The sequence below is a fragment of the Ctenocephalides felis genome, unplaced genomic scaffold (assembly GCF_003426905.1).
Source record: "Ctenocephalides felis isolate EL2017-DRISC unplaced genomic scaffold, ASM342690v1 CF-g0.4_SCAFFOLD_03570, whole genome shotgun sequence".
In the NCBI taxonomy this organism is placed as follows: Eukaryota; Metazoa; Arthropoda; class Insecta; order Siphonaptera; family Pulicidae; genus Ctenocephalides; species Ctenocephalides felis.
In genome coordinates, this window is record NW_020539724.1 from 17353627 (window position 1) to 17381050 (window position 27424).

General features: G+C 27.6%; 2 protein-coding genes across 2 annotated transcripts in view; both read right to left on the reverse strand.

Moving 5' to 3' along the window:
* The window catches only part of LOC113383495 (ETS-like protein pointed), a 31808-nt gene extending 18995 nt beyond the window's left edge, over positions 1 to 12813 (reverse strand). Inside the window, exon 1 of the mRNA XM_026621758.1 lies at positions 12748 to 12813. Within this exon, the coding sequence (XP_026477543.1) occupies positions 12748 to 12813 (66 nt within the window). The remainder of the gene's footprint in view (positions 1 to 12747) is intronic.
* Positions 12814 to 23641: 10828 nt separating this feature from the next.
* The window catches only part of LOC113383496 (homeobox protein 5-like), an 18332-nt gene continuing 14549 nt past the window's right edge, over positions 23642 to 27424 (reverse strand). The window contains exon 4 of the mRNA XM_026621759.1: positions 23642 to 23715. Coding sequence (XP_026477544.1) covers positions 23642 to 23715 — 74 coding nt within the window. The remainder of the gene's footprint in view (positions 23716 to 27424) is intronic.

Here is a 27424-nt window from a genome sequence, read left to right on the forward strand (position 1 = left end):
TTTTTATCATACTTGTCCAAACACATGTGAGATGAAAGGGGGGCGTGTCGTGTTCTAGGAACCCTCAGTGTTACACGAAACCGTCAAATTAGAATCCCATTAGGGAGCATAGAACAAGTGCTTTTCGCGCCGCGTCTGTCCATATGTCACTCGGAGATTTACGACTCCGATGGGTCCTAGTTCAAAGTGCGAGCTTTTAGATAGAAAAGTGCTAAAAGCTCAGCTAGAATATCACAATCATTGATAACCATTAACAAAAACGCTACTTAGACAAAAAATAATAAAAATATGAAATAATTTCAAATATACTTTGATTATGTAATTATCTCGAAAGACCATTTGTTATACAAATTTCCAACGTTCTATATTTAAACCTTAATTGCACCATCTTTTGCAAAGACGTTTCCCAATTAAAATAAAATTGTCTAAGGCAGTAGGTCAAATATCGTAAAAAATCATGGAGATACTAACAATACTATCTTTTATATATATATATAATATATATATATATATATATAAAAATATATCGGATTTTCCTTCCTGACGAAATAACTCCAGAACGCCGAACCGATTTCGACAATTTTGCATTCGTTAGAAAGGTTTCGGGCTCCGCAAGGTTTATAGCTAAGAAAATTAGTTGTGCATGGCATCGTGCCTCAATGCAAGCTGCTGGAACTTCACGCACCGTAATTAAAAATTCGAGTAATGACATTAGTGAGAATTATCAAAATTATGCTTGGTTAAGTCAACGAGCAATTCTTGCCGCAAAGAATGATGATGTACACGCACTAAATTTCACCATTCAATCAAAAATTGCTGCGATTTGGTGATATCCAATGATTCCGACTGGTCTTCCGTTTGACTTCAACGATTGCAATTTCCAGTTCGCCTTGCGGTTCGCAATAACAAATCGCAAGGCTATTCGCTTAGTGTTTGCGGGATAAATTTCAAATAGTTTATTTAGAAAATCATTGTTTTTCACATGGGCAGTTATACGTTGCCTGTTCACGAGTTGGAAAACCAATCGCTTTGTTTGTGTTAACGTCAGACCAAAAAACAAAAAATGTGGTTTACTAAAGAACTTCAATGAAACGGATAATTTGCGGATTCACTTTCATTTACTTAGAGAAGTTCAACTAAAAACACTTCATTGTAATCGAAATAAATTCATTACTGTTGTATAATAAAATCAAATTTTTCCTTTCCAAATAGAAAACAAACAAAAAATTTCTTCATCTTTCTCACGAAACCATCTGGTGCCGAAACGGAGTTCGTCGGGTTTGCTAGTACTATATACAAATTATTATGGACATATTCAATTAGAGAGTTGTTCTTTTGTATATTTAATTTTGTAATCTTAGCAAGTTAGCAGCATTGCGTTCAAAATGCATATACTGATCGTACATTAAATTATTAGAACATCTTTAGTCCTGTGTCAAAAATTTCAAATAATAACTTCAATCCTATCAAAACAACTCCTCTCCCAACCACCTAGTATATAACTTTCCTTTATCTCCGTCCTTCATAAACCAGACAGTCAATTGATTTCAAATGACAGATTTTATCAGAAATTTCCTGGTTTCCCCTTTGTACCGGAACAATGGTACAAGTGGAATGTAATGAGTGCTTGCAAGTACAAAGGACCCCAAGCGACATATGCGCATCGGCTGTGTTTAAGGTTTAAGGTTTTAGGTTTTAGGTTTTAGATTTTAGGTTTAGGGCACACTAAAGAGACCGGCCAGGGTGCTGACATATGGGGATTACGGGAATTAGACGGTGGCCCAGGGTGAGACCAATCATTTGACACTAATATTCATTGTTGAGGGCGTACTGGAGTTAACACGTACATGGATATATACATAATACATATATACATGCATATATATATAGTATAAACACATAATTAATTATTAATTTATAATGAGAATTTTCTTGCTTTAGTATCTTGTTATTTCTAATATTAATATAAGTCATCACCTACATAGCAATTTTTAACTTCCCGTAGGGCAAGTTATAGTAATCGCAAAAAAATCGAAAATAATTTTTTATATATCTTTACGTTTCAGAGGTTTCTGAATATTTTGGCATACTTCAGAAAAATGGATGTGCTTGTGTGTGTATGTGTGTGTGTGTGTGCGTGTATGTATGTGTGTGCGGATACAAATTTTCAGACAGAATTTCACTTACAGCTAGTTCCATATATGTTTCCAATGCGTACTTCGAAAGGAATAAGAAGATTCAATTTTATTATTTTTTATTTACTCCCTTAGTTTTTATAAAACCATTTCGTTATTTCTGAATTGATTATTTCCATTTTATTAATTTAAATTATTCTAGATTGCATTATATTATATTATATTTATATTATTCTTTATACAGGGTGTCCCAGAACTCAACGTCAAGCCGAAAGAGGGAGTTCTGAAGCCGAAAAAAATTATTTAATTAGAAACATAATTATTTAAGTAGAAAATTATGAGCTTTTAAGTGCAGCCCAAAGCTTTGGTTAAACTGTAACTATTTTTCAGTTATTTTCGTTATTTTTCATTATTTTTTTCATGAATGGTAACCGTGAATAATATTTTAGGATTAAAAATATTGTCATATTTGACCCATGTTTTAAATAATTGAGACTTCTTGTCAAACTGTTAATGTAAAATGTTGAAAATTGTTTGACTTTGAGAGAGCCTTTTTCACAAAAAGCTCATAATTTGCAAGTTACGTGAGATAATTTTTGATTAACTTTTTTATGATAGTTATACGATCAATACTATTACCCAGTTTCTGGTTCTGGGACACCATGTATAAACGATTATCATAATATCATAATGCAAATTATGCAGTCTGTAGACCTGGTTTATGAGACATGACATCCTATTCTAAAAAAGTACAGCTAAATTTAATTTTCAATTATATATATACATAAATTAATTATTAAGTTAACTCAAAGTTTTCCTCCACCACACCTCCAGGGGCGGTTGTGACACGCATAAAAATAGGTTAAAAACAATAGGTATAACCCAAAACGGTTTGTGACGACTTTTATTGTCGTAATTTTTTAATGAAAATTGTAATAAATTTCAAATTAAAATGATTTGTTCAGTTTTATTGATTTTATCTATTTTATAACTGAAAATTATTGATTTAATTTAAGGAATTTTAAGGTTTAAAATATACAAAGAAACTATATATATTAAACACAATTAAAAATTGACTTGTAATCTAGGTAAAGGCAATATAAAAAAATTGGATTTTTTATTAAAATAACAGGACGAATAAGATAAAAATACTTGACCTTTCAAAAAATAAGGTAAATCACGGATCAGGTCAATCTACAAAAAACGCACCCCAAATTTTTATTCTCAGAGAATTTATGGTTTTAAAAGATTCAAACATGGAGAGTAAACGTAGAGCAAATGAACTTACTCAAAAATTCTAAAACTCAAAAATCTATGGACTCAAAAATAATAAAAAAAAGAGTGCGCGTAAGGTACACACGCGATTGAAGTAAAACTTTTTCAGATGGCAAATAAGTTAAAATACGTTTATTGGTAATATGGTAATGCTAGTAATACATTTATTAATGTCAATAACCTCAAACTTTGACGTTGAGTTGAAATTTGACGTTTCATAATTCACGTGATAACGTGATGACGTGACAAGAGCATTTCGACCAATCAACTGACCACATCGATGGCCAATACAAATCAGTATTTGTGGCGTAACGTATTTTCGTTGCATTTTTGCTGAGTCGCTCCTTAATCGCGCCTAAAGGAGTTTTACCCATAAAAAAAACATATGAAAGTAGTGACCTCCGTACAGGGTTTTCAAATACCATGCCTAACTTTTGTTTTATATCTAAAGAACTAGTACACAATGTTTAACTTATATAAAATAAACTGAACTGCTGTATTATTTACCAACTCTAAAATTCGAATATATGTTCAATCTTTAAGATCTAAAAATCAAAAGCACTGCTCATTTAAAAAACACTTCAGCATCTCTGGATACCACAAAGTCGTGTGGTATCTTTAGAATAACAAAAAGGTATACGAGAACTTTTTATTCTATCAGCTAATTCTAAAATATCTAGATCCTCGTATCTATGGTTTTAGTAATTACCTAGCTTTGTATGAGCCTCATAGATAGAATCGTTTGATATCAAAAATGTAAAATTGAAATGGGATTGATATCAGCGGGAGTCGCATGAGTTTCGATTCAATTACGCGTCACATCAGCGATTGCACATGTCGGGGCACATCTGTCAAACTGTTGGCTCTCTATATATGGAATTCCTTTTTCAAAAAATATATGTTAAAAGATTCAACAATTTGAAAATGTACCAGGACGAAAAAATGGAAACATTTACTAAATTATATGAAGAGATAATATTAATATCATGCGCGTATTTATGGTGCGCTTAGTCAGAAAACCATGTGGTAGCTAGAAATAAGGAAATTGGATTTTTATCCTTGATATATTTTTTGTCAAAATTTTGGTAATAACAGGCTTTATGACTATGAGCTTATAATATAGATCTTATACTACATGGACTGCTAGTCCTCGTATGTTTTCCATTGTATAAAGTGTACAAAGATAGAAGGGACTGTGACGTCACTTGCTGAACGAGCGTTACCGAAAATCGTGAACTCTCCCCATTGATTAAACGTCATATGTTATGTTTTCTTTAAGAATATAACGACAATTGTGATGTCCGATAATTTTGTAAGAAATTATATTAATAATATATTTAAACTGACTGATATTAATAAAAACTGACTTGTTTCTGAATAATTCTTTTCATAAGATAAACAAAAATTATAATAAATACAAATAAAATATTAAGTCTCCCATTATATACACAATTTGTATTTGCACACATCTTACGAACTATATAATTCTTATGTTACAACTAGCTTTTGTGTCAACTAACCCCAGGTGTGATTTTTCATATATGTATATATGATGATCATATATTTCATATATGACCATATATATATATATATATATATATATATATATATATATATATATATACGAGTATATATATATATATATATGTATATGTACAAATGTATATATGATTAGCTTAGGGGCATTATGCACCCCATTGGTAGATAAAAGGGATTATTATTCATCACAGTGTGATAATACTCGAAAATGTGACAAATGCTCTTTTAATAGAGTAGTATCGGAATGTAGGACCAGCTTGTATGGGGTATTACATTTGGTATACAACCAATATGGATTTTTTTTTTTGCAAAAATTTTATTTAAGACTTATCGGCAGCAATTTTTGTAGGTATGTTATTGATATGGTACTTTTCCAATTTTACAAAGATATTAATCATTTTAAAAAATACTCAAAAAGGCAACTCATTAACATATCATTTTTACTGATCAATCCGAAATTGCCAACAAAATTATATCAGTGATGACAGGCAGATTTTTAAAAAAAACTTAAACATTTAAACTTAAACTTTTCTTAAACATTGATTTATATCGAGGTAAACTATGCAAAAATAATACAATTTCAAAAAAATAAGTTACCATTACTGATATAACAGTATTGCAGTGCAAATAGTATAAGAAGTTCTATTCCTAACACTCTGGTAAGCAAACCCGCAATTCAGACTACCTAATAACAAGTAGTAGTGATATCCATTTGCACTTGAAAATATAGATATGTCCACATAAAAATAGCCCTAGTACACCATTAGAAAAGCTTTTAGAAAATTTCTAATAAAAATATATCAAATGTAGATATGACAGCCATTGGGTTAACGGGGTTAACATCTAAGAAAGGAACATAATTATTAAATATAACCATAGCAGCTCTTAAAATTCTTGAGGTCAGAGCTATTAAAACAAGTGAAAAACAGAAATTTTAAATAAATCAAAAAAGTTGAATAATTCCAACAATTATGATGTGACATATCTAAATTTTATGAAATTATTCATGCTAAATCTTCCGGATGTATAAAACAACGCAATTTTTTCGCAGTATAAGGCTGTAGATTTGCGATTAAAAGCCCAACACATGTTGTGGATCAGAACAAAAAGTAATACCAGGGCAGAACAAATAGACATGAGGTGTTAGCCCAGAGGGCCCTCATGAAAGGCAACTTGATATTTTCAATTTTTTCATAGAGGGTCGTTCGGTGTACGCGCTAAAAGCACTTGATATGCCGTAATACACGGTGCTGCACACAGATTATCCCCCGTTGAAGGGGTACAACACCCGTTGATGGAAGAGCTGGTGAATTATTTAAAATATACCCCTGAGACAAATTTGTGGAAAATAAGTGAACGGTATAAAACGCTCATGAATATTCAGCTTTTGCGACAAGAGACGGAAGATTGAAAATCAAGTAGATATTTTTTTTAATTTTTTATACCTAGGAATATAGTTGAAGATATGTTGTAAATTATGCATTTATGGAAAAGACGTATTTACTGAATATTTTTAAAGATTCAAGTCTTTATAATTTTTACCTGAATGATATATTTGAAGATACACTAATTTAGCTTCTAAATCCTTTTACAGTCGCCCAATTACATTATTCAATAACTTTTTGTTATAGAAATCGACAAAAATAGCATGAATAACACAGTTAATAGTGATCGCAAAAAATTGAAAATGAAAATTTTTATATATATTTACGTTTCAAAGGTTTCTAAATATTTTGGCATACCTTAACAAAAATTGATGTATGTGTGTGTGTGCGTGTGTGTATGTGTGTGCGGATACAAATTTTCGTCGACGATTCCGGGAACACCAATCAACCGATTTGAATAATTCAAAAAACGTTCGATTCATATTGATAAGGAGACGTGCTCATTAATTTTTGGCGAAGGCAGGTCTAGCCGTTTCGAAGATACGGGGCAAAAAGTGCCAAAAACGGTAACTCAGTTTTTAAGAGAATGAAGCGTCCGATTTGAATAATTCAAAAAACATTTTACTTTTATTAACAAGAAGAAGAACTGATCAAAATTTCATGAAGGCAGGTCTAGCGGTTTCGGAGTCTAGTAAAAAAAGTAAAAAAAAAAGCCATTTGGCGGTCAAAAATGATCATTAGACATATGCATATCAAATTATCAGATATTTTATAGAGATTTTAACAATAAGTATAAATTTTGTTTACATTCCTATGGGTTCCGTACCAATGCTTATCCGTTAGACGGCGATGCGGCGCTTACGCGCTTCGATATTTCGTCTCTATGCAGTTAAAGCAGTACGATTGCTTTGAAAAAAAGTTCAGAATTTCCAAAATATTTCAAAATAAATTGTTCCTTAAAGTCTTTTTTTTCAAAAAAAGTAAATTTTTGTCACAAATTTATAGTTTCTCAAACATCTATTTTTTTCAGAGTAATTTTTTTTCAAAAATGTTAATCTTTTTTAAAAAAAATAATTTTTGGTACGGGAAGTTCCAGCAATTTGCCTTAAGGCACAATGCCATGCGCCCCACTAGTTTTCTTGATTTTAAAGCAAAGTTTTTGATAACAATAAACAATTCTTTTTAAATAATATGCAGATAGTCGTGCAAAAACCAACTAGTACGATAAACTTATTCATTCTAACAGCTTTATAATTCTAATACAAAACACAAAAAGTAGGTATATTTGTTTTCAAAACTTATAGACTTAACCAAGCATTATAAATCTGGCAGAATATGTTTTCATATGAATTACCAAAATAAAAATCTCTTTGAATTCTTTAGGTAACATGTTAAGCCACCTACTCTTTAGTCTTTTAGCTTTCAACGGACTCGGTTTTGTAAAAAACGTTTTGATCATGTGTTTTTGCAAGCGCATGTCGTTGATAAAAAATTCTTTTTAACTTTAAATAAAGGTAAAAAAAATAGATGAACACGGAGGTGCTTTTAAAAGCATACGTTTATAAACTTGTTGAGATGAAGCGGTATCAAAACGATATAGAGAAATTGAAATGTAAATGTTTTTTTGATGTTGACAATTTAATATACGCACAATATAGATTCGTATATACTAAAAAAAAGTATTTTATTCATTTGTTACTATAAAAATTTGCTTTTATATAATAATGTGATATGTGAACTGTTTTTCGAAAATTCTACACGAATTTTGGTTATAGATGTGATATGGAACAATATGAGACTTCAACATTTTGATATTTATTTCTACCAGAATGTCAATGATGACTGTTACTAGCATATCACAATATGCAGGGAAAAACGAATTTGCTATTCTAATAAAGCAAAATTTTTTATCGGCACTGAATTTCATCTGGTATATTCATTTCTAAGTGATATTTTTCAGTATCGTCCTTATATTTTATTAGTAGAAAGATATATGTTACCTATAGTTATTTATAAATAACATTTTCTTGTGCAAAACTGAGTGAGATTCAGTGATTTTCTACTATAGATTAAAATATAGTTTCTTAGACGTTAAAATCTGGCAGGGTAATATCAGGAGTGTTAGTTAAGGTCCAGATTAAGGTGGTCCTTAATATGGACATTTTCGAATTTCCTTGCTCTTCGTATGGAAATAGCATGGAAAAAAAATTGAAAATTAAAAAAAAATGTTTTAGGTATAACTTAACGACAAATGAATAAGTTTTATTCATTCATTTGTTCGCAAAATTACATCTAAACCACATTTTTTTAATTTTCAAAATTTTTTCCATGCTATTTCCATACGAAGTTTGATTGAATTGCGCACTTTCTAAAAGTTAATATTAAGAGCTAAAACTTTCAGAGATTGTTTTTCATCAATTTGGAACTATTTTAGCCCTTGGGAGCAAGAAAACTCGAAAATGTCCATATTAAGGACCCCCTATATATGTTTGCTCCTATCAAAATGGTCCTTATTATTATTGAAAAAGTTTAATTGTGGATGTACATACATACATATCTATAAATTTATGGACCGAGCAAAATTGCCAAGTAGTATGTAAATTTGAATTAACTTTTCCAATTGGAAAATACTCGCTAAATTAAATTTTGCCGGTCAACATTTTTGTATAAAATTCCAATTCATCATGAACTCATATCTATAATAAAGTCACAAACCATTTTTGATATTGAGAATGTCCGCAAAAGTTTAAATTTCTTTATTTTATAATCATGTTAGTAACTGTAATGAAATTTTATAAAAAAAATAGGCTCTATTTAAATTTTATAGGTTTTGCTTTGACTGCAAACTGCTGAAAACTAACAAAAATCCATAAAAAATTAGGCTATTCTCAAAACAATTATATACTAAATAAAAACTGTTTATAAAGATGACAAATTTTACACCTATTTTACAATGATGTTTCAACAATCACTAACATCAGTGATGTTTCAGCAATTTACCATTAAACCATATTGACTTGTACAAAAAATTTCAGACATATGTACGGCATTGTGAATGGATATCCAAGCAATTCATTTCCCAAATTTATTTTTGATTAATATATTCAGATATATCAAAAAAATTCCATAAATATTTGATCAAATCTAATTTATTCTTTTTAAGCTGACTTGAGTACCTACTACAATTCATCGAATGTGTGAATCCAGCCTAATTACAATTGCTTTCATACGTTTCTCGCCCTCATCTCATATATACGTATTTAATGATAGGTCGCGCGGAAAACAACCCTCGGCGCGTGCCTCTGATTTTCAGAGTAAATAAAAATATTCGCCCAACCTCGATATTTGTTCAAAGGCTTGACTTTTGTTAAGCCACGCTTTATTTTGAGTTGGCACGTGGTTGCAATCAAAATAAATACGAAAAGGTGCGATTGTATTCACATTTCCGAATGTTTCTTTTGTCCACCAAATTAGGCAGGTTGACAAACATACACTTGGTAAAAAGGAGAAGTATTTTTTTATTGACTTCAGAAAATCTGATTTGCTAATTTTATGCTTTTTAGACTGAATCTTTTGACACCAGAATTGATATCGTATGTGTATGTGAATACACATAAAATTTTATTAAGTAGAAAGAAGTATGTAAATATTTCTTTTATTATATGATAACCTACAGTATTTTTTTACAGATGCAAATGCCTTGTTCATTCTTTTACCCTATATTCGTGGACTGTCTTATATCTACTATGATCTAACCGTGACCCACTGGACTGTCACGGCCCTACGATCACTCGTTTTTCTACGAGTGTCGTCGTGTTTTTACAAGCACTATAGTATTATTCAAAATAAATGAGCTAATAAACCACAGAAACAGTAAAAAGTCTGTAATATATTTTTAGTTGGAAAACCCGATATAGTACTGGTTAAGATTTGCAATTGGATAAAATGTAAAATATAAGGTTTAATTTAGCTAATAAATGTATAGAGCTTAATCTGCATATATGATTATAAATGAAAAATAAATAAATAATATGTAAGCATAATCAGTACACGTAAATAAATACATATATAGTGATCTTATGTGATCACTATACATATATAGTGAGTGTCTTATGTGAATGAAATGTGTGATTAAATAATTCCTTATTTATATTATAATTTGGCAACTTCTTGACTTAAATTATAATCAAAATTATAAGATATTATTATTAAGGTCATAATGTATATGGTCCATGTAACATAAAAGCAGCTTAAAGTAGTACTGTGATCTACTGTGGTAGAAATAAAAATATATCCAAAAACGTACTTGTTTATATTACAAACAACCATTTTTTTTTAAATTTATTTATGATATATTATTAGATTTGCCTCAGAAATTAGGTAAGTTGACAAACATTGTGATAAAATTTCTAATCAACAAAATGGTTTAAAGCACAACTCTATGCTAATATTTTATTTGAATACTTATTAAGCATGATAAACATCGTTTGACCCTATTTATACCCATATTAGAAAAAGGTCTTGCAATTAATATTAACTACCTAAAAGGGTTAAGAGGTCGTAATACCAAAGGCTTATAAAAAATAATATATTTGGAGAAAACAATATTATTAAAAAACATTAAATTGTGCGTTTTAGAGTTTCATAAGAATTCACTTTGTTGTTGTTTATTATTGAAAAACAGTTATAAATTTTTAAAGGTATATATAATAAATAAATCATGAATTTTAGAAGCTCAAAGATCCCTTGAAAAGGGTCTTCAAACTGATTGTATATGAATGAAATTTTTAACTTAAATTTTGCAATGACTTGCCTACTATTTAAGGAAAATTATCACGTTTATTTATAGATTTTGATAAATATTTCTGAAGTTTGTTAAGAAAATTTTCTAGGATGTATGTGATTATAAAGTACTGGGATGTATGTGTAATATTGTAGAAATAAATGGAAAAGATGTAAAAAACGTCATGTCATTGTTTGCATTGAAAACAAATGAAAACTATCATCTGCCAAAAATTCCAATTTACTTATGAACCTAGACAATGTTAGAATATGTATAATAAATTTATGACTATGAATAAGAAAAATGAAATGTCTACATTATTATTGCCAAAAAGCAGCTAAGATGTGCCAGAAATTAAAATTATATAAGATACAGTATATGTATGACAGATTGAATGATACACATATGAACAGAATATGACAAATTAATTCACTTAAAATATGAAATTAAGTATTAATCAGGGCCAGTCCTACCTTTAATGCGATGCTTGCGGAAAATACGAGCGCACGCCATAGGGGGCGCCAGCACAAAATTCGGATAATTAATTTTCAATACAGTTTTTTTCAATATATAATTTCTTTGCATCTTTTACTAATCTTTCTACAATATTTTTCAAATTCGTAAAAATTTCACTTTATTACAACAAATGGGAAAGTAAAGATAAATACATACAATTCGGCCCTCACGATATCGATTAGAAGAAGTTTAAGATACAATTTTAGATATCTTCAATAATATGAAATTAAATTAATTTAATCCAACATGATTTTTTTTTTTTATTATTTTATTGGCTTTATAAACTGGTAATCCAACATGATGTACCAGTGTTATGTTATGGTTATGGTTATGTTATACCGTTTAAAAGAATTCAATTTCCAATATTAGTGTAGGAATCGAGACTCATCATTTTATTTAAAGCAGTTCTACATTTAACATCGCTCATATTGTAAAATGTATATGCATTTTGGCGTAAATAGTAATTTAATAAACAATAATTATTATTTTAGGTAAACGGCAAATATTAGTATATTATATTAAAAAATTGTAGACATGGGTACAGGACAACGTCTGTCGAGTCATCTAGTTATAAATAAATTGTATTTTAAACTTCCCGTAGGGTAATTAATTTCATATATTTAAATAGTTAACTGTTGCACCCTTCTTGGAGATAATCGCAGAATATGTAGGTGATATATTAGATGGAAGAGATGGCTTTATTTAAAAATTGCTTCTATGGACTCTAGTCTTACTTTAAACTATTGGTATGATAGCACAGCAATCTTATCCGAAAGTAATCTGAAGACTTCTTAATTTTGATATTAATTGCTTGCAAATGTTTGATATTTATTACCTGATCAACTTGTGTATCAATTCCTCACGTGTCGAGTTTCTGAATAATGCCATCGGCTTAACTTCTTTAAGATTAAATTGAATTTACATAGAAGATTTTCACGATTATAGTATATAGGCGAGACTGTTTAGAATTCTTGAATGACAACGATCGATTATTTCTTACTATAATCTAGTTAATGTTGAAGCCTACGTTTATGTTAATAAAATACAGACATTGTATTTTAATGAAGACTAAAGTCAGTCTTGATTTTTTGAAACTTATTAAACTATCACTTACCATCACTGTGTTGTCCATACATGCCACCAACTCCGAAGTCTTGGCTGGACGCCTTGGTGTCTCCATTATTTGTGGTACTACTTGTCTGGTTATCAGCTCCGTCCTGGACCTGCACCGAGGAACTGTTGTTCGTGTTCGAGGCTGATGTTGAATTGTTGTTGTTGGTGCCTCCGGCAGTGGACGAATTGTTGCTGGAACTTGTGGCGTTGGTCGAATTTGTTGCATTTATGTTTGGTGTTGTCGAATGGTTTACAGGTGATGATTTGTTGGACAGGGGTGTGGTTGCACTTGATTCTTGCCTGAAAAATTATTAATTAATAGAAGTTTTTGAAATTTTTTTTGCTTTTCTGTATATTAGAATGCTAGGTACATGAATATAATTCTATTATTTAGAAAAACTCAAAGTAAGATAAATCAAAATAGATTATCATAATATGCTATTGGCCTAGATATATTTCTATCATTTCATTTCTTAGATATTTTATTTTATGAAACTAACTGATTTAATTATGGATTGTAAACTTGATATTTAATATTCAAATACTCTTATATGTGGTATTATAAATATTTATCGATTGAAATGAAAAAAAAAAAAGTTTTTGAAATTTAAAGTAAGATGTTTGAAGATAAATTGATTTATCAAGAAGTATATCTTTCCACTAAGAGATATTTCAACAGTATTACAATATGATTTGTAAAATTATATAATATTTAAATCTAATATAGAATATAGGATTAGGTCAAATGATCTGATGTTTATTTATAATCACTACTAATTTATAAAGATAATAAAAGCCCAATCAAAATAAATAAAATAATATCACTAAATTCACAGGTATTACTTTTGCAGCTCACAATTTTAAATTAATTTAATTTATTGCTTCATTTTGAATAATAGTTACTTATATATGATATATTATGAATTTTTCGCATTAATCCAAATCTAATTGGAATCTAGCATCAAACCATGATTTGTATATTTCAAAATATTCATAGTTTTGCATAGTAGTAAGAGTCAACTTTTATTTAAGATTACGTTAATAATTTTTTGATTGTGTTTTTAATAGTACAATTTTTAGGTATTATATGAAATTCTTGAATATTTAAATGTTTATTTGTTTTATTGGTTTATAACCTGAACTAATGTCAAACTGTTCTCAAATTAACAAACGCTAAAAATAATTTTTATCATTTTATGTCATATAATTTTGTTCAGAAAAACTAAATTAATGGTTTAAATATGATTCATTTTATACAACGATTCATTTTAAAGAACATTTTATTTTAGTATTGTGATTATAAGTATTTGATTGATTAAATCTATTAACTAATATATACAAATATTAAAATTTATTAATGATTTGTCACATGTCTCAACAAATACAAATTATATCCCATAATATTTCATTAACTTCCCGTAGGGTAAGTTATTGTAATGAGCCGAAAATCGAAATTGAAATTTTTTACATTTTTCGACGTTTTGAAGGTTTCTGAATATTTTGGCATACCTCAGAAAAAATGGATGTGTGTGTGTGTGTATGGATACAATTTTTGACCACGTTTTGGGGCGCACGGTTCAACCGATTTGAATGGTTCAACAAATATTCGATTCCTCTTGATAGGGAGATGAGCTGATTAGTTTTTGGCAAAGGCAGGTCTAGCAGTTACGGAGATAAAGAGCAAAGAGTGCAGAAAATAGAAATCGAGTTTTTGAGAGAACGGAGCATCCGATTTGAATGATCTAAAAACATTCAATTAGTAATGATTGGGAGAAGTGTTTATTAGTTTTTGGCTAAGGTAGGCCCAACCATTTCGAAGATCCGGAGCTAAATGTGTAAAAAATGGCAGTTTTTGAGAGGACTAAGCGCCCGATTTAAATAATTCAAAGAACTTTCTGCTTGTCTTAACAGAATAATTGATTTTGGAAAAAAACATTTTGTTTCAACTTTTTTTTTTCAAAAAAAAAATTGTATATCAAAAATAATTCAGATTTTATTTTTAATTCTGACTATAGTTCTAATGTACTTTAAAAAAATAATTTCAACTTTGCTATTCAGTTTATATGATTCTTGTAAATATTAGACAATGTTACAATATTAATTTGTAAACATTCAGTAATATCTATTTGAAAACATTCAGTATTCCTCGAACATTGCGTTACGGTTCGGGAAGTTCCAGCAATTTGCCTTAAGGCACGATGCCATACACCCCACTAGTTTAATGCATCGAACAATGCTGGATTCAAAATTGAAACAATTGACATGACAAAAACAATAATAGTTATTAGTGACTAAATAAATAATTAAAAAAAAAACTTCCAAAAATTTTCAAAACAAAATTAAAGAAATTACGAAATTTAATGATGTCAACCAAGAATTAAATTTGTAATGATATAAATTTGTAACTTGTTAAACTTAAAATAAGAAAACTGACTTCAATAAATAAATATTATTTACAATATATATTACGAGTTTGATATTAAAAATTTAACAATAAAACCAACTTGAAAGATGTTTTGATAAAAGTAAAATAAAATGATTTTAAAATAATAATAATAGCACATTTTTATATAAATAAATGTAGTGACCAAATAAATTTGAGTGTTTTAGTCAGTTAATAGTGTTATGTGAAGTATTATTAATATCTCAAAATATTTTTAGTTATTGGTGACAGATATCAATGATTGGAAAAAATCAACTTCACGGATTCAAGAAATTCCATTCCACTGGATATAATTCCAATTTCCTTACCTCGTGTCCTGCAATACTGGCATAAACTTCATTTCCGTCTGATGATGGTGGTGGTGATGATGATGTAAATTCGAATGTAAGTTTTGTAAATTTCCATGGAAATTCGTGTGCAAATTTTGCAAATTTCCATGAAAATTCGTGTGCAGGTGCTCGTCCAATAAACCTGACATTGATCCTAACAAACTGAGATTCCTCGTCGTGTTCAGCTCATCCATTTTCTCCTGATAGTAGTTATTCATGTTGTGATAATTGAAATTTGTGGAATACTGGTTCAAGTTGAAGTTTAAGTTATGTTGGCTTTGAGGAGGCGTTGGAATTCCCGCAGCCGACGTGTTTAAGTTGTAATTGTTTTGTTGCTGAGAGAAATTTAGTTGTCTAGAGAAGATTGCGGGGAAAATATTGAATTGTTTTGCAAAATTTCCGTCTTGTTCCTTTAAATTGTTCTCCTCGTCTTCCTCCTCAGATTGCTGCTGAGAATCTATATTCTGCAACTTGATGGACGTCAATTCTTGTTGTTGTTCTATGGTTAAATTTAATTGATCACAAATGTTTATATCGGTTTTCGGTTCGCTTAGAACCGACGACGATTTTCGGTTCAGGTTGAAGTCGTAACTCGGTTCTTGTAGAACCGAATTCGGTCTTGGAAGATCGGATTCTGATAAATTGGTGGACCGGTTTGGATTTAAACTTTGTTGCAAATTTCTGTCATCAGCATCGAATATTGGTTCGTTGATTGTATCTGATTTTAAATTCAAGTTAAGTCCATACGAATTTTTGGTATTTTGTAACAGTTTTATGTTATCAAAAATTACATCATTTGTTTTGGATTGGTCTAGGTAGCTTGTATAAGGTTTATGAAGATTATTTTTGAGGTTCAAACCGAATAACACTTCATTATTCTGAACTGTTTTACGATTTTCCAACTCACAAGTCGATTCTCCTTCCACAACTTTTCGAATGTCACCAAAACCACAATACGGTTCTTCCAAATTTGGTTTCAATTCTAAAAACTTAGCCACCGAGTCTTTTTGCAAACAAGAATAATTCTCAAACATGAAACTGTCACTTTTGTTACAAACTTCTAATTTTTTATCAGACTTATTCCTAACATGATTGCTCATAGACAAATTTTCTGGGCTTTTGTTGATGTCGTTGGGACTGAACTGTTCACTTTTATAATTATTTTCATATCCATAATCATTTAACGCATTTGTGGAGGGATTGGTGCATTGTTTATCAGGGACTTCGATGTTTGTCATAAAATTTAAACTTGGATTTCTTAATAAATTTTCGAAAGGAACCAATTGGTCGACCCGTCGCGAGTCGACCGAGTTTTCTGAAGATCTTAAATCCAATGCGAATAAAAATATTTATTACACAAATTCGGGAAATTGTTTTGTGCAATATGTTTTATAAAGGATCGTGATCAAATATTAAATTTTTATAAACGTAATTTATGTCTTGTCCTTGAGCACATAATTAAATATTTGATTTAGGCCTTTTTTACCACTCTCTGAATTTTTTTACAAATAAAAGAATATTTCGTATAAAATTGATAATTTCAAACTAAGTAAAAAAATAAAGTATAAAAGATATATGAATATCCTATATGAAAAAAGTTGAACAGACGTGGATGAATTCTTATCAACAATCACATTTTAGCATAATGATAATTAAGAGTGTTTTTCGTTGGATTATCATAAATTTGTCACCCTTAAAACTTCGTAAAAATTAATTAAATCAAACTTTAGATGGGATTTAAAATTTGCTAATCTGTTTGAAATTTTACACCGAACTGCTAAATATATTGCCACAAAATTTATCTCTGGGTTACTGCAATTTGAAGTTGGTTTGTTCTATACCCAATTAATTTAATAAGTAATTTTTTTTATTAATCGTCAAATCACTTTTGTTTTATGTAACTAATCCTTGCACAACCTAGAAAACTACACAGTTCATCAACACATTTAATAATTATATTTACACTACACAAACAGCACTAAAATTTTATTTTTGATTTTGTTACTGCTGCCACCAAGAACAATCTTTTACAATCCAGGGTTATTTTTGGGGGTCAAAATTGTTTTATTGTTAAATATTAATAAGATCCACTTAGAGTTTGTTTAAATAAATGTAAATTAAATTTATTTTTTGTACAATATTATACATAATATTATTTTGTGTGTATATGTGTGTTATATCGTTGACTAGATATGACTAAATGTCTAACTCTATTAAACCGCATAGAATTCAGTCAACGTATACTTGTATATATGTATATATACATTTATATACTAGTATATATATATATATATATATATATATCCACGTGCCATGTATGTATGTGTCCGTGTGCATAGGGATGCGAATCTTTAGGGGATGAAATACATACCACGCCCATAACAGCTTTGCATTGTGTGCGTGGATGAACAAGGCTGTATATAAGTGAAAAATGCAAATATATATATATATATATATATATATGAATTTAATACTTAGATATTCGCAAAACCATTTTATGATAAACAAAAACTTTCTTTTAATTCATCTTCTCAAGTCAACTTGTCATTTTCATATGCTAAACTAGTCAAGTTTTAAAATTAGCAATTTGGAAGATTTTTTAAGTTTTAATTATTTATCAATAATGAGTTGTAAACACAGACAAGTACCTACTTAAAATAATTACACCTGTAACTAAAATATTTAATTATACAATACTTTACATTGCCTTGGAATGAGAGTTCAACAAAATTTTTGCCAATTTTGTATATTGAATTTTATTAAAAAAAAACTAAAGTATACTAAAGTAGACCATTACTTCTATCGATACACAAAATACCTAATGAATTAAACAAAAAATATATAAATAATAGACATAATTAGTAATAGAGAATAATGAATAAAAAATATAAAAGATTTAAAATAAATATATTGCATTTATTATTTGCATAAAATTGTTTCATAAATGAATTTTATAAATAAAGGGTCAATAATTATTTTATAATATTTTTATTTATTTATGTATTCATTTATTTATTTATTCATTTATTTATTTTTTTATTCATTCATTTATTTATTTATTCATTCATTTATTTATTTATTTATTTATTTATTTATTTATTTAATTATTCATTTATTTAATTATTCATTTATTTAATTATTCATTCATTTAATTATTCATTTATTTATTTATTTATTTTACAAACCGTCAGCATAATGATATAATAAGGCTCATTTCAATGTTTTACACATTTATATAATGTAATTTAATTAACTATTTTATTATTTATTCATTTATTATTTAATTTATTTACTATAAACTTATTTATATTTAGTTAATTTTAATTATTTATTATTTATATATTGCAAATATTTTTTGAATAATTTAATAATTTAAAAAATTAATAAATTTAATAATAAGTATTTTAATAACTCTACAATACTTTTACAATATAATTATTTTGTTTAACAAATTTTAGGTTATTTATGATATGACAATTTAGTTTAACAATTTATAAGAGTCTTACATTATATTATTGTTATTTTTTTGCTTCATATTTTGTTTAATAAAACAATTATATTCATAAACTTTGAAATAATTTTGTTAAACCAAAACTAGACTCTATAGCAATTCAATTTTGTTATAATAAGTTTTAGATTTTAAGATTTTAAGATTTAAGCTTTAAGTTTTTATCACTATATGATTTTTATGAATATATTCAAAATTCTTTAGTTTAACCACAGTTGAAACATTTTATAGCAACAAATAAACAAATATAGATATTAATAATTATTTTAAGTTTAATAGGCATGAATAGTCTAAGATGTATAATCTTTGAGCTATAAATATCTCCATTGTTAAAAAAACGTTAAAAAATTGTAAACATAATAATTGCCCCGATGAAAAATATCAGCAAGATTTGTATATTTCATAGAATTTCATCAATTATATTAATTAGAACAATAAATTATGTAAGAATGAATAAAAAATGAATAAACAGTGCAAACAATAAATACACTCTTGACTACCTTGTATACTTTCAATGAATGAATATATTTACAGCAAAAAAATTGGAAATAATTTATATTGATATCTATTAACCTATCGTTTCAGATGAGAAGTTTGGGATTAGAAACTCTATTCAGTAAAAAAAACAATCTATCTATCTTTCTACTATCAAATTATTCAATAAAATTCATAATTTAACAAAATTAGACTTTCAGAACGATATTGATATATACTATATTACTATTTGGTAAATTATGTAAAGAGAGAAGAGACTGTTTTAGTTGGTAAACCCCTGATGAATATAATGAATTCATATTATGGTTAAAGCACTAAATAGTATGGTTTAGCAATAACTTTATATTTTAGGCATTACACCAGCAAAAGCCCTATATTTTTGGAAATATGTAAATTTATACAGGCCTATGTATTATATATATATATATATATATATATATATATATATATATAATGCAAATCTATAGCACGTACCATTGTTTCTATGTATGAGCTTTTCCATGTGTAAGCTCTTCGAGGGGGTGTGGCTTAGCGAAAAGCTCGTTAGATGCGCAACACACGCGAGCTTCGGTACAGTTCCACCCTCAAAGTGCGACAAAGCCAGAGGATGGAAAATTCACATCTGACAGAAAGAGATGGAGCAATATATTGATTTAGGGGTTTATAAATGTATTCGTAGGAGTATATGTATAGATATGTATTTATATATGGTGTGTTTATCTATACATGTAAAGTTAGTAATCTGCCCATTCATTTGGAATATGCCAAATATAAAGTATGTCTTTAGGCTACAAATATACATTAATATTATATATATATATATATATATATATATCAGTATATATATATATATATATATATATATATATCAGTAGCCCTTCGTGTGTTTGAAAGTAATACATCGTACGTTTCTCTTTGTCTATAGGATTTAGACCAATCGCATGCCAGATTATGTACAAACTAACCAATCAGGAATTACTGAACATACATAAAAATAAACGTATACGTGCAGGAAATATGCTTTTGTGTTAGAAGACATGATAGAGAGGGTGTTTTGATGGGTTTTCAACTTAGAAACATGTTATAATTTTTTTGATTTTTTTGGTTCCTCATCGTTATATCAAAACTTTCTTTGTCCGTTAAAGTAGATATAAACATACACACAAACGTATATAGGTGTATCTGATCTGAACAAATATATATTATTTCTCAAGTTTTACAACTCACCTTTTACTTCTCAAACTTGTTCTTCAGTGCTTCTGTGTCCTGTGCCTTGGCTTTCAATTCCTTGCATTTTATTTTTGGCGTAAGTCCTTCGTCATCTGCAATTTTCTCCATCATAGACCTCTATTTTTCCTTCAATGACATCATATAGAAGTACCCTTTTCTCATTTTGGGTCCAAAAACCAACTCCGTTTTCTTTTCACAATCATCAGTAGAATTCTTGCCTGTCCTAGTCTTTGCATTTGTTCTTTAACTGTAAACTAGAAATGATACTTAAATACTCAAATACTTTCTGATAGCAACTTGGCGTTTCAAAACCAAATATATGAATATATATTTGGTGTGTATAAATGCTGTGAAAACCTTACCAAAATTATAATGTTTCCAAAATCCCAACTAATTTATATAAAATCATTTTTGAAATTTCAATAGATCTTTATATATTTTATTAGACCTATATAGACCAATATAGAAATCAATTCTTTCATTTCGAAGTATTTTAGTTTTAGTTTATTTATTATAATGATGCACCAATTTTTAAACATGATTTATATTTTGCTTCGGAAGTAAGAAATATTGGTATCATAAAAGAATTGGTATCAAATAATTGGTCTTTTCATTTTCTATATATCATATTATTTTGACAATTCGTGAATTTATTTTTATTCGTTTTTTAAAGAACTGCTCAAGAAGCCAATTTAGTACTATATATATAATATGTATTTACTTACCTGAATATACTCAAAAATACATTTGCGTGCTATATAAGTAAACTCAACTTCATCGACTACATTTTTTGCATAGCAAAATATAACGCCAACTCTTGATTGCATATTTCATAATATACATATATATATATATATATATATATATATATTATATATTCAAGACCCTTTGTATAACCTAAGCCACAATTAGCACAATAAAAGTTCCTATTGTGCTCCAACAAACCATTGTGAACATTGACAAAATATTTTGACACTGTAAATAACTACCTACGAACGAAGAGCAATATGAACTTACATTGTGTAAGCCATATAATTATAAACAATAACATATTTTTTATTAACTCCCACTGAAAATGTTTCTATTGTGCGACAATTGGTCTCCATATTAGGGTTATATTGGAACTTTATTAGATTAAGAGAAAAAAGGTTACAAGTACTGAGAGTATTTTTATCACACGGTAAAGGACAACATTTAATTGATACTTTTTCCAAAAAAACGCATCAATAATACAAATATTAATACTTTCCATAATGTACATTAATATTTATTATTATTAATGTATATTAAAATTCTTATATACTCGAATTTGTTTATATTCACTGATAAACACAAACAATTATTTGAATTTTTTTCCTTTCGGTTTGATATAAGCTTTAAAAGATTTGAAATTTTAATGTTGAACATTAAGCCTTTTGAAATTAAAACCTATAATGAAAATATCTCTTCCAATACATACATATTAAACTAATTTAATTAATTATTTATTTAAGTTATTTTATTACTTCTACTTGACCTAATATTCAATATAAAATTGATAATACTTGCATATAGAAATATTGAACTTATAAAATTATTTACAAGCTATTTGATTTAAGATAGATACTCGTATTACACATCATTTTAAAAATTTCTTTTTTTATTTATTATTCAAATTTCTAATATTTTCAGTGAATCTATGTAAAATCTAGTATGTTTTTTGCAGATTAAAGGTCTACTTCAATGAGAAGACGCAATTGGCAATTTATAGTCTGTGTTAGTAAAACAAAAAAAATGACTTAAGTTATGAATACAAATAACAATGCCTTTGGCGATTTTTTTAATGTCAATTTGGTATATGTCCATTAATTGCTTTACTGTATTAGTATGTGGATGCAAAACAAGTTAATAAAACATATTTCATGATAATACATTGGTAATAAGAAAAAAAATGTAACACTGATAGTGATAGAACATTTATGATCTTTAAATAATACAATAAAATATTTGAAGTAGGCCTACGCAAGTTCAATAATGTTAGATATATAGTTGTGGTGCGCTATGCTAAAACTTTCAGAGAATATTTTTTTATTAATTTGGAAGCATTTGAGCACCTGGGAGCAAACCAATTCAAAAATATCTATATTAAGGACCACCCTAATATATATACATACATACAAGATCTCTCGTCAAGATCTCCATAACCAAGTAAGTGATACAGATATCATTACATTTGTAATGAATTAACGACCCTTTAGATAGGTCCACTTTAGATTTTAAATTTGGATTAAATTTTATCTCCATATGGACCACGGTATGATTTATGCATATTAATGCATGCATATAGTTTGTATGGTACGTTTTGTGTATATATATATATATATATATATATATATATAATTTGTGTATATATAGCTTAGTATTTCAAATGAATCTATGGCGGCGGCGCAAGAGATATTGATCAAATTGTACATTCGTCTACAAAGTTACATCTATGTACGCATATATATATATATATATATATATATATGTATATATATACATAGATACATACATATACACATACACATACATATAAATGTGTATGTGTATAAACATATATATGTGTATATAATTACACATATTTTTCAATTAAAAGTTTTAATGGTTTCTTAAAAAGTTTCGGTAGCTATATATATATATATATATATATATATATATATATATATATATATATTATATATATATACATATATTAATCCACACATGCATGTATCTGCATATGTCAAAATCCAAATGATAATGAGGTATTTATGCAGACAAAATTGAACGATGAATAAAATCCAAAGAAATTTTTGTTTTATTACATATAGGTACATATTTTTTCTGTTTAATATAAATTTTAGTAAATATAACATAAAATTTCAAAAAATTAAATTACAGCTTTTCCATAAACAGCCTCAGTTTCTCGACCATGTTCTAAAAATACATTTAAAATGAAAAGACCTAATACATGATAACAAACATGTAAAATATTAATGTATTGTAAATTTGAATTAGCATAGATTTGTTTTTATGAAAATTATAATTAAGAGTTTACTCCTATTTGAAAAAGAAATAAAAGTAAGTTGTCAAAAATTGGTTTTTACCCATTAGATTTTTTACTGAAATCTATAAACCATAAACCATATCTAGACTATTAAGATACTTAATTAATTGAAACTTCTGTTTGATGTTTTTGTGATGGTATGCTTTCTGCACATCATCCCCATTCCATGCTGTATTTTTTTTATATAATTCTAGGATATCTAATTTTATTTTTTACTAAATTAATGAGGGAATGTTAGCCTAAACCTAAATGGATATCGAATATACAACAAAAATTCATAGCATTTTTATTAATGTAACGCCTGATCATTAAAGCTCAACTCAATTCTGGCTAACATCCCAACAACTATGGATGTGTTGGGAATAAATTTGTTTTAAGTTTAAGGAGAAAAAATATAAATAAAATAGCATTTATGCAAAAATACTCAATTATTCATTTGGATTTTGAAATTTAAGTTTGTATCTCTAAATCACGTCTTGTAAAGCAATAAAAAATATCAACCTTTGAGAATAAAGACATTTTTTATATAAATGCCTAGTTCATTTTAGATTATTTCCAATATATTAGTTATTAGTTATTATTCTGCTTGTTTATCTATCGATCAAATCTAAAAACAAAACATATGTTTTTATCTGCTAAATTTGCTGTATCTAACTATTAAACTAAGTTCTTTTTGATGAAGTTATATATATATATATATATATATATTTATATTTATTTATATATTTGTGTATGTGTGTGTCATATGTGTATTAATGGCAATGTGCTTAAGCTCTATTTAAATAGCTTTCCTCAGAAAAGTTGATTAGGAACCTCTAAGCTTTCATCCTTCCATGAGTTATTTGCGTACCTATAATATATATATATATATATATATATATATATATATATATATATATATATATATATAGCACAGCATATTACTCACATAAATTGAGATGAAAAGAGTTAATTCATAATTTAACACGCCACATTTATGTTCTATAATTTCTCCTCATAAAATATTCAATAGAAGTATATGAATACTTATAGATGATGTATATATATATATATATATATATATATATATATATATCATTTAGACATATATAAACTGCGTAAAATGATAGATAAGCCATTCTCAATTAATTTTGATAATCATCCTTTTTTATATCGTTAATAATCTTTGCTCATTGTTTTTACTAACAGATTGCAGAATAAACTTAAAAAAAATAAACTGTCATAAATTTCAAAATTATCAAAATTAAGTGCAATCCCCATACAATATGAGAATACAATAAAATCATGGTGCAATTTTTCAGTATCAAAAATTGCATGTTTTTGATCAATTTCGTAATAAATTGAATTACATCGATGTTTAGGGTTATTTTACAACTCAATTTTCGATTATAAATCTCAGCTTAAAATCGAAATATTATATTATTAGTGATGCATTTCGGTAAACATAAATTTGAAAAAAAGCAATATACACAAAAATAAGTTTTTGACTTTAAATAATCACACAACGATATATGTGTGTGTATGCGTGTGTATAGGCATATATCCAAGTATGTAGTTATAGTTATGTAAATTAGTTTAATAAGTGGCCAATATACTGGTCTACAAAGTCAAGAAATAAAAAAAAATATATATATAATAGAAATAAAAAAATCACGCAACGATACACAATTATAGCTCAAAGTATTTATCAGCAATGAAATATGAACTCGCAAAATTTTATGCGTAGTGCAAAAGCCGCCTCAAAGATCACCCAAATTCACATGCCAAAGAACTCAAGGCCAGATTAAAAAAGAAGTTCATTCTGCATTAATTTTAATAATGTCATAACCAACGTTAATTGTCAGATGATTTTGTAAGCCTTTAAAGTGTTTATTATTATTCGTAAATTTGTTATCCTATTAGGATAATTGTAATAGTTATTGTCTATAGAATTAATAGTAATTTCTAATGAATAAGTATATTTCGTTTAAAGAGAGTTCTGTAGTTTTTTTAAAAACTAATAGATTTTTTTTCTTCTTAAAAGTTTTTCGTACCAGAAAAATAAAATCTTAAATAATATTAGCTTCAATTATTATGTATATATGTATGTATATAAGCATATATGTATGGGGTATATATATACATATATATTATATATATATATATATATATATATGTATATCTATATATGTTCGTTTATTGAAAGTGAACATATGTGTCCCCAAGCTTTTGATTGACATGTCCTGCAATCGAATAAAAGTCCTTCGCCGTGCCTAATGACACCTTCTACATGCATCGACATCTGTAGATATATCGTATATACGACGATATATTGTTATACATATACCGATTTCGGTTTATATACACTTCTACATTAATATTCATGTATTTTATATGTAGCTTTTCAACGGATTTTCCAAAGATTTCATTCCTAAAGGACCCTTTCAACAGAATACACAAATCCAAGCAAAAGAAGAGGCTTGTTTCATGTCAAATTTCTATCATTTGTTTTAGAATTAGAACATTTTTACTACATTATTATTTTCATTCTACAAGATTTTTAGATGACGTCAAGGAATTAACTAGGTGTTGTTTTTCAGTCGTTTCAAGTCATTATGAGTCGCTTGACATTAAAATTAGAATATATATATATATATATATATATATATATATATATATATATATATGATAGTAATATATTGCACAACTTTGAAAATAAGAGACGAGAGAATGCAGTTTTAGAGTTGCACTATTGCAAAATTACAGGAAATTGCACGTATGTTAACTTTTTCTTTATTTCGTTCACCTTTATTACTTCATAAATAACATGAATTCTATATTCTCATTTCCATGAGACATTGCAAAATTTCAAATAATAAAATAATTAAATGTAATTGACAGGTATTATTAGTTTCATGCAGTACAATAAATATTTCTTTTAATTATTGTATCATAGGTTTGTAACATACTTTGGTTACACATGTTAATTAACAAACAAACAAACTTAAGTTTGTCTATTAAAAATATTTCATTTATTTGGAACAGAAGTTTGCAAAGAGAAATACACAAAATTAAACAAAAAAAACGTTATTAACTGTTATAAAATGGTAATGGTAATTAAAAACAATGAAAGAAAATTGAGTCATTGATTTGTGGTGCTAATATTTTTTGTATTATATAAAGAAATACCAAATCATATTTAGCTATTGCAAATACTCAATTGTGTATATCTGTTGTAATTGTTTTGCGGTTTTGCAATTTTTCATTGGCTTTGAAGTGCTTTGCATGCTAACATTTGTACTAGAATTTCGTAGCGCAATTGATTCTTATTATTAAAACAGTCACAATTCTGGAAATAAACTAATATTCTGAAACTTTTATGTAAACAGTAAATAATATAGTTTAATTTATCTATTAAATTATAGCAGGTACGTATGATTTTTGCTGCCCCTTGTCTGAGAAGATTAAATAGTCCTTCAAAAATTAAACAATCCTTTTGGTATTTATCATTTTGGAAACAGACTACTGATCCTTATATAAAATATATTTTATTTAAGGTTTAGGGCTTTCTTGCGCATAGTGACTTGCTATGCACTTCGAATCAGAGCCTGATCATGTCAAGCTGTA